Source organism: Ovis canadensis, chromosome 4 (assembly GCF_042477335.2).
Source record: "Ovis canadensis isolate MfBH-ARS-UI-01 breed Bighorn chromosome 4, ARS-UI_OviCan_v2, whole genome shotgun sequence".
NCBI classification, from domain to species: domain Eukaryota; kingdom Metazoa; phylum Chordata; class Mammalia; order Artiodactyla; family Bovidae; genus Ovis; species Ovis canadensis.
In genome coordinates, this window is record NC_091248.1 from 128,807,089 (window position 1) to 128,830,499 (window position 23,411).

The following is a 23,411-nucleotide window of genomic DNA, read 5'->3' on the forward strand; positions in this document are numbered from 1 at the left end:
GCAGAGTCCTACCCACTGGGTCACCAGGGATGTCCCCATGCTTCCCTCGAAGTGAGCACAAACACGCCAGTTCCCCTGGGGTCTGACATCAGTTCGCAAGGTTCGAGTGAGCTGTACCTGTGTAAAGAATGATGTTGCAAAGAGTAGTAGGTGGGACTCAGTGGTGTTTGGGGGCTCCTTCTGAGCTCTCTGTGGGTTTCCCCATCACTGCTTCAGGCTCACGAGTACATTCTTTGGAATATTCAAAGCATATCAGCCTGGCTTGGGTCTGCTGGGGTGAGCTTTTGGCTCAGTGTCAAGTGGGGAACGTCTGAATAAATACATAAGGCAAGGGGCAAAGGACAGGGGAGGAGAGAGACAGGCAGAGGATCGGGAGAGGAATCCACGCGTCCCCAGAGCTTCCGAGGACCTTGACGAAATGCAGATTCCCATTCAGCATGCTGAGCTAGAGCCCAGGATTCTGCATTCCTAACCTGCATTCCCAGGGTGTTACAGAAGCTGCTGGCCTGTGAATCACGCCTAGAGTAGCAAGGAGTGTAAACACAGCGGGAGTGGGGAGGAGCTGAGCTTCCGGGCCAGGTCTCCTGAGCCAGTCTTTGTCCTGCCCTGGGACAAAAGCTTGGATAATTAGTTCTAACCACGTGGCATTTCCACCGTAGGCTTGACAGCGGAGGAAACAACAGTTCAGCCATCGTTACAGCGAGCCTTTTCAATATATGAACTTGAAGTTACAAAGGGAACATAAAGGATTTTGGAATGTTCACTCAATCCCAGCCAGCCCTTCACTCCACCGCCGTGGAGGCTGAATTAGAGACAAAAGGAGAATGTGGTCATGTGTTATGTAGAGAATCTAGGCGCATGTTGTACAAGTGGTTATGGTACTATTTTTGCTTTTTTTTTTTTCCCCAAAATAAAATGGGGGAAGAAAAGTTAGGAGTCTCAAAAACATTCTCACCAATTTGTTCTGAAATTAAGGGGAAGAAAATCTTAGGGGAAAATAAAAATATCTTCAAGATCCCAGTAGGTTACTTTGAAGCTGGTTTGGGCCTTTTGTTTTTGTATCTTGTAGATCTTGTGTAGCCCCTGTGCCCAGCACAGGACAAAAATAATAGTCTTCTAGAAATGGCCTCACAGAACCCCATACTGAAGGGGGGATGCACGTGCAATTTCAGGCCCAGAGAGGGCGTGATGGAAACAGCCAGCAGCAGACTCAGGATTCTAACCCAGACCAGGTCGTCCCTCATCTCACCTAACAATAAGACTGCTGTACATTTACAAAGAGTCACATGTCACTTGTGGGCCCCACCCAGAACGCAGGTGTTAATGAGGTATGCATAAGTGTTCTTCCATCTTGGAGGTGTGACAAGTAGTGACATCCTGCCACACACCACACCTCACCTCCACACATCCCTTTTTGAAATCAGCACAATGCAGGAGAGCAGTGCAGCCTTTATTAAGGTTGGGGCCCCGGGTCACTTGGAGCTGGTGTACTTGGTCACGGCCTTGGTGCCCTCGGACACGGCGTGCTTGGCCAGCTCCCCAGGCAGTAGCAGACGCACGGCTGTCTGGACCTCCCGGGACGTCAGTGTGGTTCGGCCCGAGTACTGGGCCAACCGGGCAGCCTCGCCGGCTAGCCGCTCAAACAGATCATTCACGAACGAGTTCATGATGCTCATGGCCTTGGAGGAGATGCCGATGTCGGGGTGCACCTGGGGAAGCAGCAGGAGCAATCTGTTAACAGGGGGGCTCTGCCTGATGCCACAAGCCCCACCCACAAGTTGGGGACCACAAGGCTGCCTCATCACCCTCTTTCCAGAGGCCAGACAGGTTACTACTATAGCCAAGTTAAAAAAAAAGTTTCTCCCAACTGCAACAGATAAGGAATGCTGCCTCTTTTTTTCCCTTCTTTTTCCATTTAATGGTTTGCACAGCGTTTTGTACCATGGATACCTCATAGTTTATATCACCATCCCTCTCTTCATGGACATTTAGGGGGTGTGCTTTACTTTTTGCTATTACATCGTGTTCTAATAAATACATGTCTTTAACACTTGTACGAGTAAGCTGGTTATTCCTAGAAGTTCCTAGAGGGCTGGTGCACATAACTTGGTAGATCGTTAACCAGATTATTTTCCAGAAAGGGCGCACCTAGGACATACTCTCCGCACCAGACTGGAGTGAGGAGACTGGGATCTGGGGCTGTTCTGTGAGTCCCTGTGGGACCTTACAAAAGGCACTTTCCTCTGAGCCGGTTTCCTCTTCTGTCACACCAGCTTTTGAACTAGGTGATCTCTAGTAAAACAAACGGGAGGGACCTTATAACAATCCTAACACGTGAGCAGGCAGACACCATTTCTCTGCAAAAAGTAAAAGTAAAGTGAAGTTGTTCAGTCATGTCCAACTCTTTCTGACCCCATGGACTGTAGTCTACCAGGCTCCTCTGTCCATAGGATTTTCCGGGCAAGAGTACTGGAGTGGGTTCCCATTTCCTTCTCCAGGGGATCTTCCTGACCGAGGGTCTTCCGTACTGTAGGCAGACACTTTACCATCTGAGCCACCATTTCTCTGCGAAGTGGGAGGGAAGTGACTGCTGACAAACACATCAGGCCAGTGATGGAGGTGAACGAACACCCTGGCTCCTGGCCCGGCTGCTCCCTCGCCACACAGCCTCTGGGGGCCACGGATCTGACAGTGGGAAGCCTGAGCCGGACCCTGGTCATCACATCTTCTTCCCTCGAGGTGACCAGGGCAGTGCCCCCTCCTCAACCGGGGGGACCCGTTCAGCAGCTCTCTTCGGGGAGCCCAGTCCTGCTGCAACGCTCCCTTCACAGCTTTGGAGCCGAAAAGCTAGGCTAAACTGCAGGGGGCTCACTAACACCAGCTCCCACTCAACTTTCATTAGGACCCCGGAGTCTTCTCTGCTGCTGCCCTTTGGCCCGTCCATGTGGGTGCCAGGCCCACCCCGTGAGAGCGCTCCTAGAGACCCTGGCTGTCCAGTCACTCAAATTGCTTATGGGATTTCAGACCGGAGACAAGGTTCATGTCTGGGGTCTGGTCTCACAAGGGGTGAGACTCAGGCAGGCGACGGGAGACCCAGGGCAGGCAGCTCACTGCCAGGCCCAGCTCTGCTGAGCGGGGCAGAGCATTTGAGGCCAGGTGGCCTGGGATCCTTCAGACGCAGCGTTTGTGTGCCCTTTGGTGGCAGTGCGTGAGTCCCAGGAGTAGATGGTCCTCACAGGTGTGCTGGGAGTCTGAGTGTGGGTTATGGTTGGGGCTTACCCAGAGTCAGGGCCAGCCGGGGATGGGCGTCTGAGGTAACCTCCACTGTTGCCAGGTCACGTGACCCAGTCACCCTGCTGAGCCCTTAGTACCTTAGGTTCCTTATCTATAAGGTAGACCAACCCCTCAGCCCCTCAAAGACGGAGCGCCGCCCACCTAGGGGGCTCCCCCGAGACCGCAGTTCATCGGAGCTACTCCTCGCTTCTGCCACAGCTAACTAGTCCCTTTTGTTTGGACCAGCACATTTGACACCTGATCACCGTCAGCCCTGCACTTTCTGGTGGTCTTCTTTTACTTAAACTGTCCCACCTAAGGTCCCACATGACTGTTTCATCTGTCCCAGAGCCCTGTAGCCTCTGGACCGGGGTGGGAGCATGTTTGAATCGCCTCCTGCCCGTCACAGGCTCAGGACAGACACGGAGCGGCCCCCCGGGGCCTCTGAAATGAAGAGTGACCCCACAAGAGGGGCGCGGGGGCCTTTGTGCAGGGAGTGAGCCCCATCCAGGCCCTTTCCAGGCTTTCGCCAGCCCCCGCCCCACGCCCATGGTGGCCCCCCACGCTCACCTGCTTGAGCACCTTGTAGATGTACATGGAGTAGGTTTCTTTGCGCCGGCTGCGCCTTCTGGACTTCTTGTCCCCAGGACTCCGGCCCCGCCGGCCCCCAGACTGCTGCAGCTGTCCGTGCTCTGCGCTCATCCTCCTGGTCCTCCCAGCGGCCTCTTCCCACGTCTTGGGCGAACTTTTAAGAGTTCAGCTGCCCGTCCACCTGGAGGGGCTGGGGGCCAGCACCTGGGCGCAGGGGCGGGGCCAGGCCCAACCCTGTTCAGAACGTGCTCTCCGTTAATCCTGAAAGAGCCTAATGGCTTCTTCCTCTCCACCGCCCCGAGGATTCCATCTCTGAATAAGCCTCCACCAGCCCCCTTCCCCACCCTTCCGTCTCCCAAAATGTAACACACACGTTAGAGTTCAGGCTGTGCACTCACTCAGCACCCGTGTGCTCGCATGGATGGCTGAGTGCTGGAGAGCGTCAAGCGGAGCACGAGGCCCCCAGCACCGCCCACCAAGCGCTAGTGCTCTTCACTCAGTCTCACTAGCCTTATTCATTCATTCACTTTGTGACCCCATGGACTGGAGCCCGCTAAGCTCCTCTGTCCATGGAATGCTCCAGGCAAGAACACTGGAGTGGGTTGCCCTTCTCCAGGGCATCTTCCTGACCTAGAGGAAGGGTCTTCTGCATTGCAGGCAGATTCTTTACCATCAGAGCCACCAGGGAAGGCCCCCTCCCCTTCTCCGAGGGCCTACAATTTACCTGGAGAGATGACTGGTTCTCCGGAAACCATCAAGGAAGGGTGAAAGGGTAAAGTTTGTGAAACTGAGTTCGGGAAAAAATGTAGTGAGGTCATCACAGAGCACCAAGCTGAGCTCCCTGTGATATTTGGCAGCTACCTGCTTCACACATGGTCATGTATATATGTCAGAGCGACTCTCCCAATTCGCCCTGCTCTCCCCTTCCCCCCAGGTCTCCATGAACCTCCTCTACCCTTTTTCTCTGTTCCTGCCTGGAACTAGGTTCATCTATACCATTTTTCTAGATTCCATATACATGCATTAAAATATGTTTTTCTCTTTCTGACTTACTTCTCTCTCTCTCTATATATATATATATATATTTTAAGATAGGCTTATAGAAATAGACAATTGATTTAAAAAAAGAAGAAACCTCTGGCTTCAGGAAATAAATGGAGATTTGAAGCTGGTCTGGTAGGCCATGCATGTGTGCACAGTTGTGCCCGACTCTTTGCAACCCCATGGATCTTGCATTTTCCAGGCAAAAATACTGGATCAGGTTGCCATTTCCTTCTCCAGGGGATCTTCCCCACTCAGGATTCAAACCAGGATCTCTTGCGTCTCCTGCATTGGCAGGCTGATTCTTTATCACTGTGCCACCTGGGAAACCCCTGGTAGGATGGGTACAATTTAACTAGGAAGAGAGATTTTAGTTGGGAGGAAAGGGAGAAAGAAATCAGTGGGTGTGGTTTCAGGGAGGCAGAAGATGGAGCGGAACCTGAGCCCAGACAGGTGAAGGCGGCAGGAACCACAGCTGGCAGGGCCTGACAGGGAGGGTTTTGCTGAAGGTGGACTGGAAGAAGCTGGAGTGAGAAACACGGGGTGCTCTCTGTGAACATGGGGCCCCTGTGGAAGTAAGCTGTGAAGGGAAGGGGAAAAAAAGTGCTATTCTGCAGAGGTGGTGGTCTCACTTTGCACCTACTGTGACTATTTCAGGTCCTTCAGTGCTGTGGTTAAGGAAATTGAGAGCAACGGGATAAGCCCAGGCTGTGGGGAGAAGAGGGTTTTCCCAATAAAGAGGTGGGGAGGAGCCAAATGAGCATCACCTGCCATAGGCGCCTGAGCACCCTCCACCTCACCAAGCCCCCACACCCCCAGTTCCCACCATTCAGCTGTGGCTGTGCACCAGGGGTTGGAGGAGCAGGAGGGAGACTCTCGATCCAAAATAAGGCACTGATTTTAGGCACTTGTAGTAATGTGTATTTCGTGGGATTTTAAAAACATTTTTAAAAATGTTGAGGCTAGCGTTTTTTCTGGACAAGCTGACCAGCCTACTGCATCCCTTCCTCCAGGCCTGAAGACCCGAACAGACTTCAGCAGTTCTTCACACAACCAGGCCCTCCCTTGGCCAAAGTAGCAGCTCTCCGTCTCTGTTCCCATTATCCTCCTAACCAAACCTCTGGACACTCAAGACAGACTGATGAGCCATTTTTCTCTGGGTCCCCGCCTTGAGGCACAAAGCAACCAGGCCAGGCCCCTGGGGGTCAGGGGGCAGAGTCAGAGTGGAGTCCCTCACTCCAGCCTTGGAATCTAGGGCTCAGCTGCAGGCACTCACCTGATATCCTGTCCCCTCTGCCCAGGGCAGCTCTGGGACTCCACGGCCATCTGAGAAGACCCTACTCACCTTTCACGTTAGAGCACTGATCCCAGCTTTCTGGGCAGTTACTCACGAGAAACTTCCCTCCCTTTTAAGGTCTCCTGTGTAGCCTACCATCTAAGTTACAAGTTAAAGGGCACTGATGAATGCCCTTTCCGTCTTATTGGCTTTCCCATTGGACCACGAGCTCTTCGGGGGTTTAGACACCATCGGGGACTTTTTTTGTGTTTTACTGTCTTAGAAACCATGGCTGTGCATGTTTCCCCACTGGGGGAAACAAGGATGGTTGCTGAGACTTCAGAGGTGAAGGCAGGCAGGAAGCCTGGTGGCACAAAGGCTGGATGGGCTATTAAAGTTCAGACAGGCTAAGCAAAGCCCTGGCATGGAGTATTGATAAAGTGGATGCAGCGCTAATGAAAATTAAGGCCGTGGACAGGCTAACATCACAGAACTTCTTGTATTCCACCAGGAATACAGCAGCAGCAGCACTGGGCAACCCTCAGCAATGTCAATTCCTGGTCTCACTAGACCTACTGAACCAGAAACTCCGAGGTGAGACCCAGCAGTCTGTGATCCAATGAGCCTTCAGCTGATTCTGACGCACGTTAATGTTTGTGAACCACTGGCCTAAGCAAAGGCACGAGTTCAAATCAGAAGGGAAGAGAGTTCTTCAAGCACGGTCCTCAGTTTGCACCCAGCCCATGCTGAGGGCAGGTGAATGGTGGCACCGCAGGGAGGGGCAGGAGAGGACCCAGAGGCCCAAGGAGGAAGGCAGGGACCATGGCTTCTTCTTTCTTTATTGGACGCTTTGTAGATGTCACGCAGGTCTAAAAGTTACATCGTTAAATAATTATTTAAAAACCGACCAGGATTAAGGCCCTGGTCCAGAGCTCCAAACCAGAAGCAGAAAGGAATGGGGGTGGTGGGCTGGGGGGGTATTCCTCCAACATCACCAAAACCCAGAGAACGAGGATCCTAAGCTTTTTCACAGGCCAACCTGGGGCACGGGCCCGCGGGCTGACCCTCGGAGGCCTCTGGCTGCATCACTATCGGGTCAGAACCAGCGAGGAGCTGGCGGCAACAGCCAGCCGAGTCCAGACATGGACACAGTAGCTGGAAAGACAGGAGACGGACAGGTCCTGTCCAGCTGTAGATAGGATCACAGAGTGCAGCTAAGGCAGGTGGGGGCAAGGGGCTGGGGAGCAGTATTGCAGCAATGCAGGATGTGGCCCCGGGGGCCCGGCCCAGCCAGCCCGGCCGGCAAGGGCTCACACGTTGTGGGTCCGCCTGGTGGGCTGGGGCTCCTCGCCCACCAGCTTGGACTTGAGGTGCTCCTTGTAGGCGAGGATGTCTCCAGGCCACTTGGTGATTGTCTGCTTCTCACAGACCCAGATTTCCTGTGCAACCTGGAGAGCAAACCCCAGACTTAGTCACCCTGGCCAGCGCCCTTCCCACCCCAGCCCAAGAGACTGTTCCTGGCGGAATCTGAGAAAAAAACCCTGTAAGCTCCCACTGGCCCACATCCAGCTCCGTTTCACCCCCTCAGCATTCCTGAGGATGGTCTAATCTAGACACCGTACCCAACAAGGGGTGGGGCCTTCCAAGCTGGAACCCGCCAGTCACCTCAACTGCCAGTTCCCCAGCAGGACCCAGACCTGTTCAGGGCTTCACTCTCGGCTCCCTGCGTTCCCACCCCGTCTTTCTCACAGCTTCAGAGAAATGACCAGCAGCTTTCTCCCCAGTGACAAGCAGGAGCCCTCCGTCTAATCCAGAGTCTCCTTAGTACAATACTATTTCTAGGCTGAAGAATCCTGGAAACAATAGCAAAAGTACCCTGTTCGCTAGTCAGTTCTCTCCCTGATTTTGGCCAATGATGGCAAGTAGGCTAACGGCCCCAAACAGCTAATGAAGAATTAAAGTATTTCTGCGAAGGTTTTCTAAGTTTCTCAGAGAACCGTAAGATCTGGTCCTCTCCACCCTACGTCCTGCGCCCTTTTCCCAAACATGGTAACATGGATTCAGTGTGCCCCACGTGCCATGGGGGGGTGCTACCCTCAACCGCGTCCTGGCTGGGAGTCTCACCTGCTGGATGAGCCTGAAGTCATGGCTGACCAGCATCAGACCGCCCTCAAAGTCGTTGATGGCATCTGCCAGAGCGTCGATGGTCTCGATGTCCAGGTGGTTGGTGGGCTCGTCCAGGAAGAGCATGTGGGGGTTCTGCCAGGCCAGCCAGGCCAGACACACTCGGCACTTCTGCCCATCAGACAGGTTCCGGATTGGGCTCACCTGCGTGGAACCACGTCATTTACGAGGTCTGGAGTTGCCCTCACCACGCATCAAGACTCACCTCTCCCCATAGCTTCTCCGTTATCACACAGAGAGCGGGGCTCAGGAAGACCCAAGATCACACAGTAAGACAGTGGCACCCTGGCACCTCAAGGGCCTAGGGGACACACCTGGAAGTCTGAAGCCCTGCCTCGGCACAGAGTCTTCACGCAGTGCAGCCGTCAGGGGACCTGTGTCTGGGTCAGAGGACCCTGTGTCCTAGGTCTCAATTTCCCTTGCTTGTAACACCATGGCCCATCCTGCTAGTCTCGGGGCAAGGGCATGTCAGAGACCAGCACACCACCCTCCACCCTCCCTTGAGACTTCAGAGCTCCAATCTGTAACCACCTAGAGCAGAGGGAAAAACAGACGCCCAGCCCACGCCTCCCAGTTGCCTGGGGCCCTCCCCCCAGCCCGCTGACCTGCTGTTTCCCGGTGAGACCGTACCGCCCGATGATCTTCCGCATCTCCTCCTTCTCCTTGATCTCGGGGTAGCACTTCATCATGTACTCCAGAGGCGAGAGGTCCAAGTCTAGCTGCTCTTGTAAATGCTACACGGGGAGAAAGAAAGAACCCACCCAGGTGTGCCTGGCGTTCTTCAAAGGCAGCCTGCTGGGGTACCTGCCACGTACCGTCTCTCTACCTCTCCCTGGGCAGCTATTCAAGACTGCAGAAGCACCCAGGAGCTGACCTGGGCACACGCAGCCCTGCTCTCACACCCTGGGGAACTCCCCGCTCCCTGCCAGGACTATACCTGATGGTAACGCCCTATCTTGACATGAGAGTGTTTTCGGATCATTCCGTCTGTGGGCAGTAGCTATAGGAAGATAAAAAAAAAGAGCAGACAGTGGAAAGATAAGCACACAGACAAGGAAACCTGGTCAGAAGCAGAGACAGGAAGCAAACATACATTCACACCGAGCAAGACTCCTACAACTTCCAAAACAGAACCCGTACCACCACCTCACAAACTGTTCTGCTGGCCACTAGGAGAAAATACACTGAGACAGATGTTCTCGGGGAGGCAGACACACACACCACACGATCCACTGGGTACTTATTAAAGGACTACTCTCCCATGCACTGAACTATGACAGAGGACTCGCAGGGGTCCAACATATGTTTTCTACAATAAAAACGTTTCTAAATGCACAACCGCTCCCGTGATCTAAATGCTCTGAATGAAGACACGGGAAGGTGGTGAGAACAGGCCTGGGTTGCCTCTCACAGGCTCTCTCTCACACACACTCCTTCTCCCAGTTTTCTCTAAGAAAATGCCCCAAACATCACACTGGCCAGGGATGACCCGCCCCCCAGAGGACAGCTCACTCATCATGAGAGCACACAGGCCCCCTCCCAGACCAGTGGCCCTTGCATGCTGCCCCCCAACCCTGACACACTGGCATCTAATGCTGGAATTCCATGCCCCCAGTTGGCACCATACCTCTCCAGTTAGCAGCTTCAGAAGAGTTGACTTCCCTGCTCCATTGGGCCCCACCAGAGCCACTCGGGTGTCGAGATCGATGCCGAACTCTAGATTGTTGTAGATGCAAGGCTGAGGTGGGCAGGGGAGAGAAACAGACCCAGGGGTAGGGTGATCAATCCAACTGGCAGAGCAATTGCACTGAGCCCCCAGTCACCACTAGAGGCGGCGGGAATGAGGAGGAAGGAGGCTCCCAATGGCAGCCCCCTACCCATTGCCCTGACCCACCAATGTGGCTGAGCAATGTCCCCTCCAAGTACTTGAAGGGGACCCCCACTCTAAGGCTCTCAGTGAGGCAACCCAGGCTGCCAGGCCGGAAAACTCTCCAGCACCACAAGGATTAGCAGATGCGGTCAGCAAACAGGACACTCTTCTCGCCAGCTGACACCTTGTACAATGTACCCCAGCCTCCCAACCACACCCAAGGACTCACCCCATCTTTTGTATACTTGAAGCTGACATTCTGCACCATAATAACAGGTGGAGGGATCTTGCCACATGGTGGGAAATAAAATGACAGTGTCTAGGAAGAGGATAAAGAGGTGTTTATCAAGTCAGGTCCTTCCTTATCCACCTCACCTTAGGCCACATAATTCCACCCAACCAGACCCTACCTTGTCGCTCACAACCCTCTCTGTCAGTCCTGATGCCATCATTTTCTGTAGCGTCTTCTCCTTGCTCTGGGCCTGCCGGGCCAGCTTGGCACTGCCATGACCAAACCTAGCAATGTAGTTCTGAAAGAGTGCAGAGAGGGGGCTTGTGTGTGGGCAGGTACCCCACGATTCATCTGAAGAGAGGGTAAAGGACTTCTATAGCCGCCTCAGCTCCCAAGACACCTTCCGTCAGCTCTCTCGGAGGAGCTCATGGCCCTACCTTCATGTGCGCAATCTGATCCTGCTCCCAGTGAAACCTCTTCATCTGGTTCTCTTCCAGCTCCAGCCGTGTCTTCACATACTGATCGTAATTACCCTGCAGGAAGACGCACCGGGTGAGATGGGCAGCGTTAGCCTCAGCCCTGGGTCCTCACTCAGGGGGTGTTCAAGATGGCACCTGACTTGGCCCTGGCTATGAGGTGGTGCAGCGGGGGAAGAGGAAGTGCATTAAAGAAACATATTCTGGGACTTCCCCACTGGTCCAGCGGTTAAGACTCTGAGCTCCTAATGCAGGTGGCCCAGGTTCAATCCATCATTAGGGAACTAGATCCCACATGCCGCAACTAAGACCCAACACAGTCAAATAAATAAATATTAAAAATAAAAAACCAGCTTATCTGAATCTAGAAGCTGAGGTCTTTTCAAACTGTGTGCCTCTCCTTCCTAAAGCAGGGCTTCAGACTAAATCCTTGGGTTAGCCATAAAGACACCCACAGCCCAGGCAGGAGCCCAGAAAACCACTGTCGTACTGATCATCAAGAGGCTCACAGCCTTCCAAGGGCATGTGCATGCCCTCCCCACCTGGAGAGGCTGAAGCCCCAGGCGGGCCACAAGAACTGCCTCCAGGTGGGGAGACACCAGACCAGTCAGATTTAGGACCTGGCAAACCCTGCACTATGGACTACCGTGGTGTCCGTCTGCAAACACCCAGACTCAAGCTAAATACCCATCAAAGAGTCTGACAAGTTAAGTTACAGGACTAAATGGAATACCATGCAGTCACTGGAAAAAAAAAAGGGGGGGACAATTTAAATATACTCATATGGAAAGCTTGCAAGACATATTAAAATTTAAACTCAACCGACAGAATCATGGTATGCATACATAAAATTTTTTACAAATGCTTGCAAGTACATGTGAAATTTCTGAAAAACTATGTTAAGAACTATTAATACTCCTCTGGTGAGTACTACTATGAATAAAGAGGAATTCTATTTTTCATAAGCAGCTACTCAAGAAGGCAGAGGGCAGCAAGGCCTGCCTGGGCACCGTGAAGAGGCAGCCTCTCTGCATAAGGCAAACATACACCCAGTGCACAGGCTGCCAATCCGTGGCCTATGGCCTGAAAGCAATTACTTTGGGACTAAAATAAAACAGGCTGCAGAACTCCCTGTCCACATCTTTTTATAGCAAGAGGTAGAAAAGGGCTGCTAAGTCAGTTTTTTTTAAAGGAGAACTTCACGGAATCGGTAAGCACAGAGGGTACTGTGGAGAAGCTGGAGCCCACTCACCGTATAATACTTCAGCTTCTTGTTGTGCATGTGAATGATGTTGGTACAGACACCATTCAGGAAGTCCTGGGAATGGGAGACGAGGACCAAGATGCGCTTAAAACTGCAAAGCCAGAGAACCAATCAGGGAGGAGCTCAACACGGTAGACAGTTCACAACAGGGGAACTGAACGTCGGGCCCAGAAAACCTTCATCCTTTCCCACCCTTATGCCTGAGCGTCCTTTAAATTTCCTGGCCAATTCCCAGCTCTCTGCACTTAAGCTGCCAGTGCTCAATCTGTGTGTAAAGACACTAGACATTTTTCAAAGTGTGGTGAGGCAGTTGAAATTCCTCAAACTTTTGTTCTAACTTTCAAAAGAATGGAATGGAGATGGCAGTAATAGTGATGATAAAATCAAAAGTGTGCACAAGCACCCATAAACTTTAAAGCCAGTGCGAAGAACTGGAATGGGTATAGTAAAAATCACCAGGCTCTCCTTTTCATATTACTTCCTTCATAGCTCAGTTGGTAAAGAATCTGCCTGCGATGCAGGAGACCCAGGTTCGATTCCTGGGTTGGGAAGATGCCTTGGAGAAGGAAACAGTAACTCACTCCAATATTCTTGGCTGGAGAATCCCGTGGGCAGAGAAACCTGGCAGGCTACAGTCCATGGGGTCACAAGAGTCAGACATGACTTAGCAAATAAACCACTCCTTTTTATAAAGAAGGTACCAGGTCACTGCAGAGACCATGGAAAGCCTTCTTCTAGAAGGCAACTTTCCAGGTTATCTGGCTCTCAAGCAAAGGGCCACGGCCATATGGGCTATTTTTCTCTGTCACTGCATCATGATCTTATATAAGGATCCCTGTTTAATATGATACAAATACAATTAAGAAAAAATATTATCTTTAATAAAGATGTTATATTTTAAATAATAGGAAAAAAAATACAACAAAGAAATTCATATATTTCAGACTAAACAAAAGCTAACAAAATGGCCTGCCCTAACGGTGGTTACTGGGCTTTGCTGGTGGCTGAGCGGTATAGAAACAGCCTGCAATGCAAGAGACGTGGATTTGATCCCTGGTGGGCAAGATCCTCTGGAGAGAAAAATGGCAACCCACTCCAGTATTCCTGCCTAGAGAATCCCACGGACAGACGGGCTAGAGTCCATGGAGTCGTAAGGAGTTGGACATGACTGAGCCACTAAACAAGAACAAAGCGGTCATCACCTTTTCAGTCTGGTCTTCCCTCTAGCCTCACTTTGCTCCATTGCTCACTGCTCTAGTATCACTGCGGGTCCTAGGTGTCATCTCCCCTGGACTCTGCTCAGCCCCTCCCTGAGGACCTGCCCCTTCCCCTCAGCCCCGCCTCTTACGTCTTTAGCTCTTCTTCCAACCACACACAAGCATCGAGGTCCAGGTGGTTGGTGGGCTCGTCCAGGAGCAGCATGAAGGGTCGAATGAAGAGGGCTCTGAAGATAGGAAAGAAGATAGAATCACTTCAGTCTACCACGTGCTACACAGGAGGGGACGGCCTGCCTGCTACCTGCTGCTCTGGTCAGGCCTGCACTGAGCCCTGAAATCAACTCTAGTGTCTACACCTCAGGCAAAAGGTGAGAAGTAGGAGAGAAACCAGAGATGAAGGGTGGGGGTTAAAGAGCAGAAAACAGAACTGAGAAGCAGAGGGAAGATGCAGCTCAGACATAAGGCTGTAAAAGCTCATTATGAGTCTACAAGTCTCTTACACTGAGGTTGGTCACCATCAGGCTACACAAAAGGATACAGAAAAAGTACACTGCTAAAAAGCATTCAGGTGAAACCTAACTGGTGGGTTTGTTAGACTCTAACAAAGAGGCCCAAGAATGTTCTTTTCTTAGATGACATCTCAAGGCAGGAGGAACAAGGGGACAGCGCTGGTCCCACCCCTGCGGTCACATCTGCAGTGCTTTTTAGAAACCAGGTTTCCGGACGTCTGACTCCAGCACAGCCGTGAAGAGGCCAGGAAATCCGTGTGTGTAAAAGTTCCCCAGTGAATCTGAGGCTACTACTCCTTGCCAGCAAGTGAAACCAAGGCTCTCGTGTTCCAGGGCACACTCACCCAGCCTTGCTGAAGCAGTGTATCAAGCCTCCTGAAGGCTCTGCACAGAGATGGGTTGCGGAAGGAACCACTTATGTGACTGGGGACTTCTTGGGGGATCAGTGCAGAAATGATGGCCTACAGAAACTGGTTCTGGGTCAGGTCAAGAGATGGCAAGAAGGACAGATATCCTAGCAGCTGCCTAACAATTTATCTTTATATAACAAGAATTAGAAAGGCTGAAGCCCAAAAAGCAGGGAGGCGAGAGGAGTCAAGAGGAAAGAGACAGACCTATCCTCCCATTTACCTAGAGCTGGTCCTAGGATTCCTGAACATGGTGCCAAAGTCCAACAGGGACCACGTGGGTCAGGAAGCTCACTCCTTAGCTCATATACATTACCCCCTCTCCTCCACACTGTCAGTATCTGGCAAGGACTGACCACCGTCCCGTTCTAAACAGTTCTGTGGGAGAGAGCACTCAACCCTGAGAAGAGACAGGGTGCCACGGAGGGCAGAGGTCGGGTAGACGCACCTGGCAAGGGCAACCCGCATCCTCCAGCCCCCACTGAAGTCTTTGAGCTTCTTGCGTTGCATGGCAGGTATGAAACCAAGTCCGTGCAAGATCCGCGAGGCTCTCATCTCCGCCTTGTCGGCATCCAGCTCCTCCAGCCGCTCGTAGAGCTCTAAGAGCTTCTCACACTCCGCTGTGGATGGTGCGTGGCCAGTGAGGCTCCCAGGGCCTTTCCCAGGGGGAAGCCACCCTACGCCCCTGGGTCTGGAGCCCTACCGTCCTCGTGAGCCAGCCGCTCAGCCTCCCTCTCCAGCATGGCCCGCTCCGTGTCCACTTCCATCACACACTGCAGGGGCGTCTTGTCACTAGGGGGCATCTCCCGAGTCAGATGGTAGATGTCAATGTGCTCGGGGATGGGCACTTCGCGTTTCCCAATAGCAGAGAGCAGCATGGACTTTCCTGAGAGGGGCAGGCAACAAACATGCAGAGAAGGGGATGCTCAGCACAGCTCTGCCTGTCACTGCCCTACATCAGTCCCTCCACTCCAGTCAAACCAAGTCAGTTCAGTCGCTCAGTCATGTCTGACTCTTTGCAACCCCATGGACTGCAGCACGCCAGGCTCGCCTGTCCATCACCAACTCCCAGATCCCACCCAACTCATGTCCATTGCGTCAGTGATGCCATCCAACCATCTCATCCTTTGTCATCCCCTTCTCCCGCCTTCAATCTTTCCCAATCAAACCAAGACCTCCCCGTTTATTGAGTCCTTTCTTTCCTTTTGTTCATTCAAAGCCTATGACTGCCCCCTCCATGGGACACGGCTCTGCCACGTCCTGTCCCAGCCCTCCTATGTGAAGTCTGTGCGCCTACAGACACTTCACACACCACTCCCACCCACTCCTACCCACTTCTCCAGCACCTACTGCCTGCAACGACTCACATGGTACTTATCACATGACTACTCTGTATGGCAAGCATATCTGGCCCCCACCCATACTGTAAATGCCCAGCTTTGTACACAGCTGGTGCTAAGGAAACACTTGATGAGCAACAGATGAGCCAAGGAGAGATACCTCCCACCTTGCTTTCCAAGGGCCTCACCAATTCCATTCAAGCCGATGAGGCCATAGCGACGGCCCGAGTTTAATTCCAGTTTGGTGTCACTGAGCAGCTCTTGACCATGGAAGGTGAGGGAGAGGTTGATGATGTGGGCGTCGGTACTGTTGGGATGAGAGGCAAGGACGCCAGTGACGGCTCGAGCAGCAGCTTTCTTCATTTCGAAGTCCTCCAGCTCCTTGGTCAGCAAATCCACTTCTGGGGACAGAAAAGAAAAGCAATCTGGGAAGAGGGCTGTAAGACACGCTAAGCTCTTACACAAAAAGTCACGTCTTGGGGCATCTGGGTGGCTCAGTAAGAAGGGCATCAGACTTTTACTGTGAGGGCTGAGGGCTCAGGCCCCTGCTTGGGCATTTGTGGCTTTTGCCCTTCTTTAAGTTACCACATATTAACACATAAAAATCCAAAGGCTGAATGAGGCGTGTCCTGAAGGAACAGGGCTCAAGATCAGGTTGAGCTGACTCAGATGTTTCACCAGCTTTAACAAGGTGTACACTACATGTAGTTCAGCCCTGGTATCCTGCTTTCGTGGACATTTTTAACTTCACAACTTGTCCTTTTAATTCTAACTTCTCTTGTTCTTAGATGATATGAAGCACGGTAGCAATGGCCAGAACTCCAAATTGTCCTCCATGAGTGTGTATTAAAGAATTAGCTGTCACTGTTCAGTCGCTGAGTCCTGTCTCACTCTTTGTGATCTCCATGGACTGTAGCCCGCCAGGCTCCTCTGTCCATGGGATTTCCCAGGCAAGAATACTGGAGTGGTTGCCATTTCCTTCTCCAAGGGATCTTTCCAACCCAGGGATCAAACCCGTGTCTTTTTCATGGGCAGGCGGATTCTTTAGCTCTGAGCTATAGGGAAGCCCCCAAATTAGTATCAATGCCCCAGAGAAAGTAGATGCTATAGAGGTACAGTTCTCTTCCTCTACAACCTACAGAGCTTCCAGGTGCTAATTCCAAGAAGCTATACTGCCTGGAAGGGACCAGTACGAGAAAATACAGAGGGTTCCAGGGCAGTTCTGATGCAGGAGAGGAATTTAAAGTCTCCTTTCTACACAGTTGAATCACCAGGCTTCTCACAGCCCCATTTTGTGCCAATCCTTGTTCTAGATCTTGAGAAGACAGTGTAGAGAGAAGTTTATGATCTAGATTAGGAGTTAGTAAACTTTTTCTTAAAGGGCCAGATGGTAAGTATTTTAGGGTTATAGCCCTAGTAGCAAAATCACAACCATTACGTAGGTATATCCATTACCATTTGAAACACAACCACTTAAAAAATGTAAAAAACATTATTAGCCTGGGAGGGGGTGGCCTACAAAAAAGGCTGGCCACATTTGGCCAGCTGCCTGCTTTTGTAAGTAAAGTTTTACTGGGAGACAGTCACACCCAACATTTTCATGTTGTCTATGGCTGCTTTCCACCACAATGGCAAAGCTGAACAGCTGCATCAGAGACCATATGGCCCACAGAGCTGCAAATATTCACTACCTGGATCTTTACAGAGAAAGTTTACCGATCTCTGGACTGTATCTCCATGTGCTCAGGCAAGAAGATCAAAATTAAAGGAAAGCTACACAGCCAACCCTCTGTATCCACAGTTCTGCATCCAAAATCATGTTTAATCCAAACGTGGATTAAAAAAAAAAAACACTCCGGAAAGTTCCAAATAGTAAAACTTGAATTTGCCACACACCGGCAACTATTTCCTATATTTACGTTGTATTAGGTACAGTAAGTAATTTAGAGATGTGCCAGGTTATATGCGAAGACTGCATACACCATTCTATGTGACAGTCTTGAGCATCTGTGGATTCTGGTATCCACAGGGATCCTGGGACCAACCCCCAGCAGACACCGAGACACAGCTATACAACTTTTCTCTTGATCTTTGCCAGTTTATTGGAGAAGGAAAGTACTCAAGTACTCTTGCCTGGAAAATTCCATGGATGGAGGAATCTGGTAGGCTACAGTCCATGGGGTTGCAAAGAGTCAGACACAACTGTGAATGACTTGACTTTTCCACTTTATAGCATTTATGGCCTAAGTCATCTCCTGAGCTTTAAAAGTAAGACTTATACCTCACTGTCTTGGCCTATAGCATCCTAGAAAACAGGCTCAAAAGATAAGTGAACAGCACTGAACAAATGGAGAAAGGATTCTGGAATAAACTAAAAGGAATACTGTAGACTTCACAAGCAGCCCCTTTCTATTCATTTCCCAAACGAGGGGACCAGATGAACTCCAGTACCCATCCTAAAGAGTCTCACATTCGAAAGGCTGAGTAGTTTGTCAGAAGTCACTTTCTTTGATATTTCTTGATCTTTCCATATCTCACTACCTAAAGAAGACCATGTAGCAATGGTAACTACCAGGTTGGAGAATTAAGTAATTCCAAACTCAGAGAAGAGAGCAGACCCAGTCTTGTGAGAGAGGACAGATGATCCATTAGTTATGAAAGCAGAAACGACCCTGGGTCCCTAGCAATAAGAAATATTTTCAGAGAGAGAGCTGGGAAAAAACCCAGATTTTATATTTTAGAAGAGTAGCTCCCTGAGGAAGCAAGGTGAAACCCAAAGCTCCCGACTGAGTTAGGGGTGGTACAGCTGGGTTTGCCCTGACAAATTCTGGTTTTCTAGGGAGAAAGGCAAAGAAGTTTGTAATGGGAACTGTGGACAAGTCTCAAAGTGGGATTCGGTTGTCTACTTTTCCAACTCATCCAGAAAGTACTACAGAATTGAGGCTTAACCCCTGTTCCCGAGAGCCTAGAGAGAACCCTACTTGACAGATCACAATTCAGTCCACTCGTTCCCTCCCACCATTCTTACCTTCCCATCTCTCCACTATCCTGACCAGGAAAAAAACTGCCTGAGTTGACTACACTAGTCCTCCCTCATAATTTTTATTTTGGAGACAATGTCTACCATTTAACTCTCTCTTCGCAATCATTTTAAACACTGGGTTTTTTTTTTTTTTTTTTCGGAATTCCTGTCTCTCTGTTGCAACTTGCATGAATAATTCTCTCCTCTTGCAACTTTACCTAGTATCTGTCTGCAAGGATAATCATGCAAAAAAAGTATTACCCAAGACACAGTCCCTTCACTCAAAGATCAAACAATTCAGATGGAGAGACAGATACAATGAAGGTAATGCTGGGACGACTACCCTGGAGGTTCAGTGGTTGGGACTCCTTACTTCCTCTGCAGGGGGCATGGGTTGAATCCCCTAGTCTAGGAACTAGGATTCCATATGCCGTGTGGTACCAGCCAAAGAAAAAGCAACCCTAGATACAGTGTGTTTGTTGTGTGCACGCACACGCTCAGTTGTGTCCGACTCTGTGACCCCATGGACTGTAGCCCACCAGGCTCCTCTGTCCATGGGATTCTCCAGGCAAGAATACTGTAGTGGGCTGCCATTCCTTCTCTAAGGGATCTTCTCGACCCAGGGACTGAACCTGGGTTTCCTGAATTGCAGGCAGATTCTTTACCATATGAGCCACAGGGAAGCCATGGATAGACACTACAAGGATATAGTGAATAGCAGTATTATTGAGATCAGGCTTGACAGGGAAAGATTTTACCACCTTGAGCTGGGCCCTAAGAGAAATGTCAAATGTAGCTAGTGTAAAAATTAGAGTATAAGAACCTCAATTTGTAAGTGGACAGAAACATGGTGACTATTCAACGGACAACAGTAGACAATAGAGAAGGCCTGTTTAGAGAGCTTTTAGGGGCAAGAAGAAGGCTGGCATAGACAGCCAAGAGCCTGGAATATTCTTTATCACACACTTCCCTGTTTCCCCATCTAGATTGCAAGTTATCAGAGGAAAGCCCATGCTTATAGTGCCTCAGTATTCAGTGATCTCTTGTCTAATATTTGAGAAGCGCTTGTAACAGAAATGCATCTCTTTCCCAGGAAAAACCCATAAGACAATTCATATGTTTCTGTCTTGTTGGTACAGTCACTGCCCCAGGAGGACAAGGGTATCAGGTGGCAAACAGCCTGGCACACTGCCTCCATGTGTAGAAATGAAAATGAAGAAAGGGGCAGGGAACTGACCACCAAATCTAGAAGACAGGGCAGCAAGGCAGCACAACTCTCATATTTGCTTGCCACTGTGTATGTGAGAACTGTGTTCAGTTTCCTTGATCAAGCTCCAACCCTACTGGTTTGGTTCATTATGAAAAATTTGTAGCACCAGATACACTCTCTGGCACCTCCAACTCAGATTCCAGCAGGGGCATCCACTGGGTCCCAGCAACCATCCCAGGAACCCACCTCTCCCTCTATTCACCTGTGGTCTCTCGGCCATTGGCCTCCTCATTTCTCTCCTCTGCCACCTGTGGCTCTGTGATGGCATCTCCGTTTTCTTCATGTCCTTTTCTGGGCCGCTGTCGGGCTTTGGCAGCTTCCTTCTTTTTGGCTGCCTTCTTCTTAGCCAGGTCGGAGGGCATGGTGATGAACCACAGGGAAACCGTTACTGTTCTTCCAGAAAGCCTGAAGGAAGGCAAACACCCCCAAATTCTAAACTTCCGCACAGTGCCTGGGCCTTGTGCTCCATCCGTTTCAGTATTTCCCTAGCAAGCTTCTGGTACCCAGCTCCGCCCCAGCCTAAAGTCGCTTCCAACTTTTGTCAGGATGTCTCCAGCCAGTTCGACTTCTCTGCCGCTCTTTCCATCTCACCAGCTCTTCCTTCGGGGCTTTGTCCACCAATCCCCACGGCCTCGCTCTGGAGACGCTCCTCCTTTCAGGGCCTCCACTTCAGGGACCGGGTTCTGCCCCTCGGCACAGGTACCCGGTCTCCAGTTTCCCCACAACTTGGCGCTCCACGCTCCGGCCGGCCACCTCACTTTCCCGGGCTTCCTCCCTCCCGTCTACCTCAGGCCTCCTCCCCGTCTTCCCCCTCCACACCACCCGGCCGCCGAGTCCAGCTTGTCCCCGGGGCGCCCTCGTCTTCCCCCCCACCCCCCGTTGTGGGTACCCCCGGGAGTCTCTTCATTCGCCACCCACCACCACCCCTCCGAGCCTCCCTCAGCCTCCGCCCGTCAGCTTCTCTCTCTTGGCCCCTTCTCCTCCCTTGCAGTCGCCTCCATCCCAGCCCAGTCCCTCCTCCCTCTTCTCGTCCCCCCCTCCGCCTCACCCCCTCACCGGCCGGCACCCTCCCCCGCCCCCGCCTCCTCCTAGCGCCCCTTCCCCCAACTCACTGGGCCTCGCCGCTCGGCCTCTGTCGCAACAGAGCGGCTTCTTGAGCTCCTCCGCGTGCGGCCGGCTCACCAGCCAATCACGGCCTCGCGCGGCTCTCGTCGCGCCGCCGCGCAGACTCCTGGGAAGTGTCGTCCTCCGGCCACCGCTGCCGAACCTGAGACCCGCTCCTCGAGAACTACCGCGGATCCCAGGGGCCTCGCGGGCCGCAGTGACGTCATCACGATGCGCGCGGCTGAGGGGGACTGGAGTCCCAGAGCCCTCTCTGCTAGCGGTCCGCTTCGGGCGCCGGAAGCGGTGAGTCCCAGATTTGCTCCTCAGAGGAGGGGCTGCGCCGTCCCTGGCTCCCCTGCCTCTGGAATAGCTGAGGGGTTATGCGGAGCTACCGGCTTCATCAGGGCCGCCAAACCGGCTCAGACAGCAGAGAGAGCTACTACACTTCCCAGCAGGCGTCAGGCAGCAATGGGTTGAAACAATGGCGGGGGGCGGTACGCGGAGGAGGAGGAAGAGTGCGCCGACCGGTGAGAGAGGGCCGGGAAAACGCTCGTCGCTTCCAAGAGGATGCGAAGAACAGAATTATCCCTCCGTGAAGGAAAGGCGTCCTCGTTCCGTGAAACCGAAGCTTTAGAGGCTGGTCCAGTGATAACCAAACTTTAGACTGTGCCGAGCGTTGTTCCTGAATCGTCGCTGCTCTGCCTGTCCACTGCAGAACTTGTTAAGTTTCCATCCAAAGCCAGTAAGTTTGATGGGAAGAACCCTGAAGTGAAAATCCAGACTTCGGAGTTTACCTTTATAACGTCACTTGCCCGTTAGGTTTTTTTTTTTTTTTCTTCCTTCCCCCTCGTTACTTTTCATAGTTTAAAACCCCTCACGGACTTCTCATAGCCTGCAGTAAGCAAATCCTAAATCTGTAGTCTATCAAATACTTCTCCAGGTTTCTGATCAGTAGTGTCTCTCACAGGGACACGGCTAGAGGGAGCAGAGCAAGCTGTTATTTCCGGCCCTGGAAACTGCAAATCTCAGTTTGCTCCTTGGCTTAAGCGAAGCACCTGATCCAAAAGTAGACCCCCGACCCTTTAAAAAAAAGTGAGCTCACTTCATTTCTTCATAGGATTAGTTTTCCTTCTCAAACTTGATGCTCCAATAGAATCTAATTACTTGCGTTTCTGAGGTAAGCCATGCCATTTCACACCTCTTGCCTTTAAGGATGCCTTTTCCTAGACTAACCCTCACCAAGGTGTGACTCAGAGCTAGATACTAGAGTTGTAACGGTGGTATGTCATTCTCTGGTCTCAAGGAGCTCACAGTTAAGAATGCCAACTAAAAGTTATTGCTCACCATCGGGTTTTAGAATGATGAGGTCACTAGCTACTGCAGTCATGGAGCGTCCACACACCTTGAAAAGAGTTCAGGACAGAGATCAGGAATGAGGCACTCTGTGCTCTGGGGAAAATTGACAAAACAGACCTTCAGATATTTTCTGGGGAAGATTTTATGAGCTCAATTTCTTGCATCTTCTCATGTCTAAAAAAGTAGAGACATCTGCTCTTTGTGGCTAGGAACAACCTTCTGCCAAAATGTGTTTGACTGCACATACCCCTCCCCCCACCACTTCCACCAGCCGCCAATCATATATATACTCACCTCTCCTACTTCTTCAGAGTAGTTTCTCAGAGCTATCTGAAAGGCTGTCTCCTGGGCTATAGTCCTCATTAGGCCCCCAAATAAAACTTAACTCACAACTCTCACATTGTGCTTTTTTTTTTTTCAACCGACAAGATGAAAAATTTAAAAAGGAAACAGATCATGACATGTAGGTAATAAGTGCCATACAGGCCAAAGCATTGTTCTAGGTAGAGATATACAGACAGTAGTTAACTGCTTGCAGTGCCCTTCTTTATGAAACAAGGAAGTTGTATATGATTGTGGTTCACATAAAATTACTCATGCAAGCACCTAGCCTCCTGGGAGGTCTACAATATGCCTGCCTCTCCCAGCCTCATTAAAATGCCTGGTCACAGGCAGGTTTCAGGTTACAGATAACTAACGTAATTATACTCCTTCATTTATGCCATCAAATTTAATTCCCCCAACAGACTCTAAAGTGGGTATAAATACAATTTTACAGATTGGAAATAAAGGCACAGCGCTATTAAAAAAATAACACTGCTGGTAGGAAACAGTACCAGTGTTTGAAGCTCAAATCTGGTACTGGGAACCACTCCAGCTCTGTAAAGTGACTTGGGATGGCAAGGACTAACGAGTTACTTCTCTAAATCTACCTGCAGACCAACCAATCACGTCCATGATTTCCCATAAATTAACAGTT

At 51.1% G+C, this 23,411-nt stretch overlaps 2 protein-coding genes across 3 annotated transcripts; both read right to left on the minus strand.

Moving 5' to 3' along the window:
* Window positions 1-1,472: 1,472 nt before the first annotated feature.
* On the minus strand, window positions 1,473-4,113 carry H2BK1 (H2B.K variant histone 1). Its single transcript, XM_069588879.1, has 2 exons — window positions 3,844-4,113; window positions 1,473-1,709 (listed from the first exon to the last, which is right to left on the minus strand). The coding sequence occupies exons 1-2, from the start codon at window positions 3,973-3,975 to the stop codon at window positions 1,473-1,475; spliced, it is 369 nt and encodes a 122-aa protein (XP_069444980.1). The 5' UTR covers window positions 3,976-4,113.
* Window positions 4,114-7,002: 2,889 nt separating this feature from the next.
* ABCF2 (ATP binding cassette subfamily F member 2) lies at window positions 7,003-22,205 on the minus strand. Of its 2 annotated transcripts, none has more exons than XM_069588734.1 (15): window positions 21,085-22,205; window positions 20,175-20,377; window positions 15,869-16,081; window positions 15,044-15,226; window positions 14,789-14,960; window positions 13,556-13,651; window positions 12,196-12,298; window positions 10,905-11,000; window positions 10,646-10,765; window positions 10,465-10,554; window positions 9,993-10,103; window positions 9,303-9,365; window positions 8,971-9,099; window positions 8,306-8,509; window positions 7,003-7,629 (listed from the first exon to the last, which is right to left on the minus strand). In XM_069588734.1, exons 2-15 carry the CDS (start codon window positions 20,332-20,334, stop codon window positions 7,492-7,494), a joined length of 1,878 nt encoding a protein of 625 aa, XP_069444835.1. In that variant the 5' UTR covers window positions 20,335-20,377; window positions 21,085-22,205; the 3' UTR covers window positions 7,003-7,491. The 2 variants fall into 2 exon arrangements, with proteins under 2 accessions (XP_069444835.1, XP_069444836.1); XM_069588735.1 differs by lacking the exon at window positions 21,085-22,205 and adding an exon at window positions 20,564-21,082.
* Between the last annotated feature and the right edge of the window lie 1,206 nt (window positions 22,206-23,411).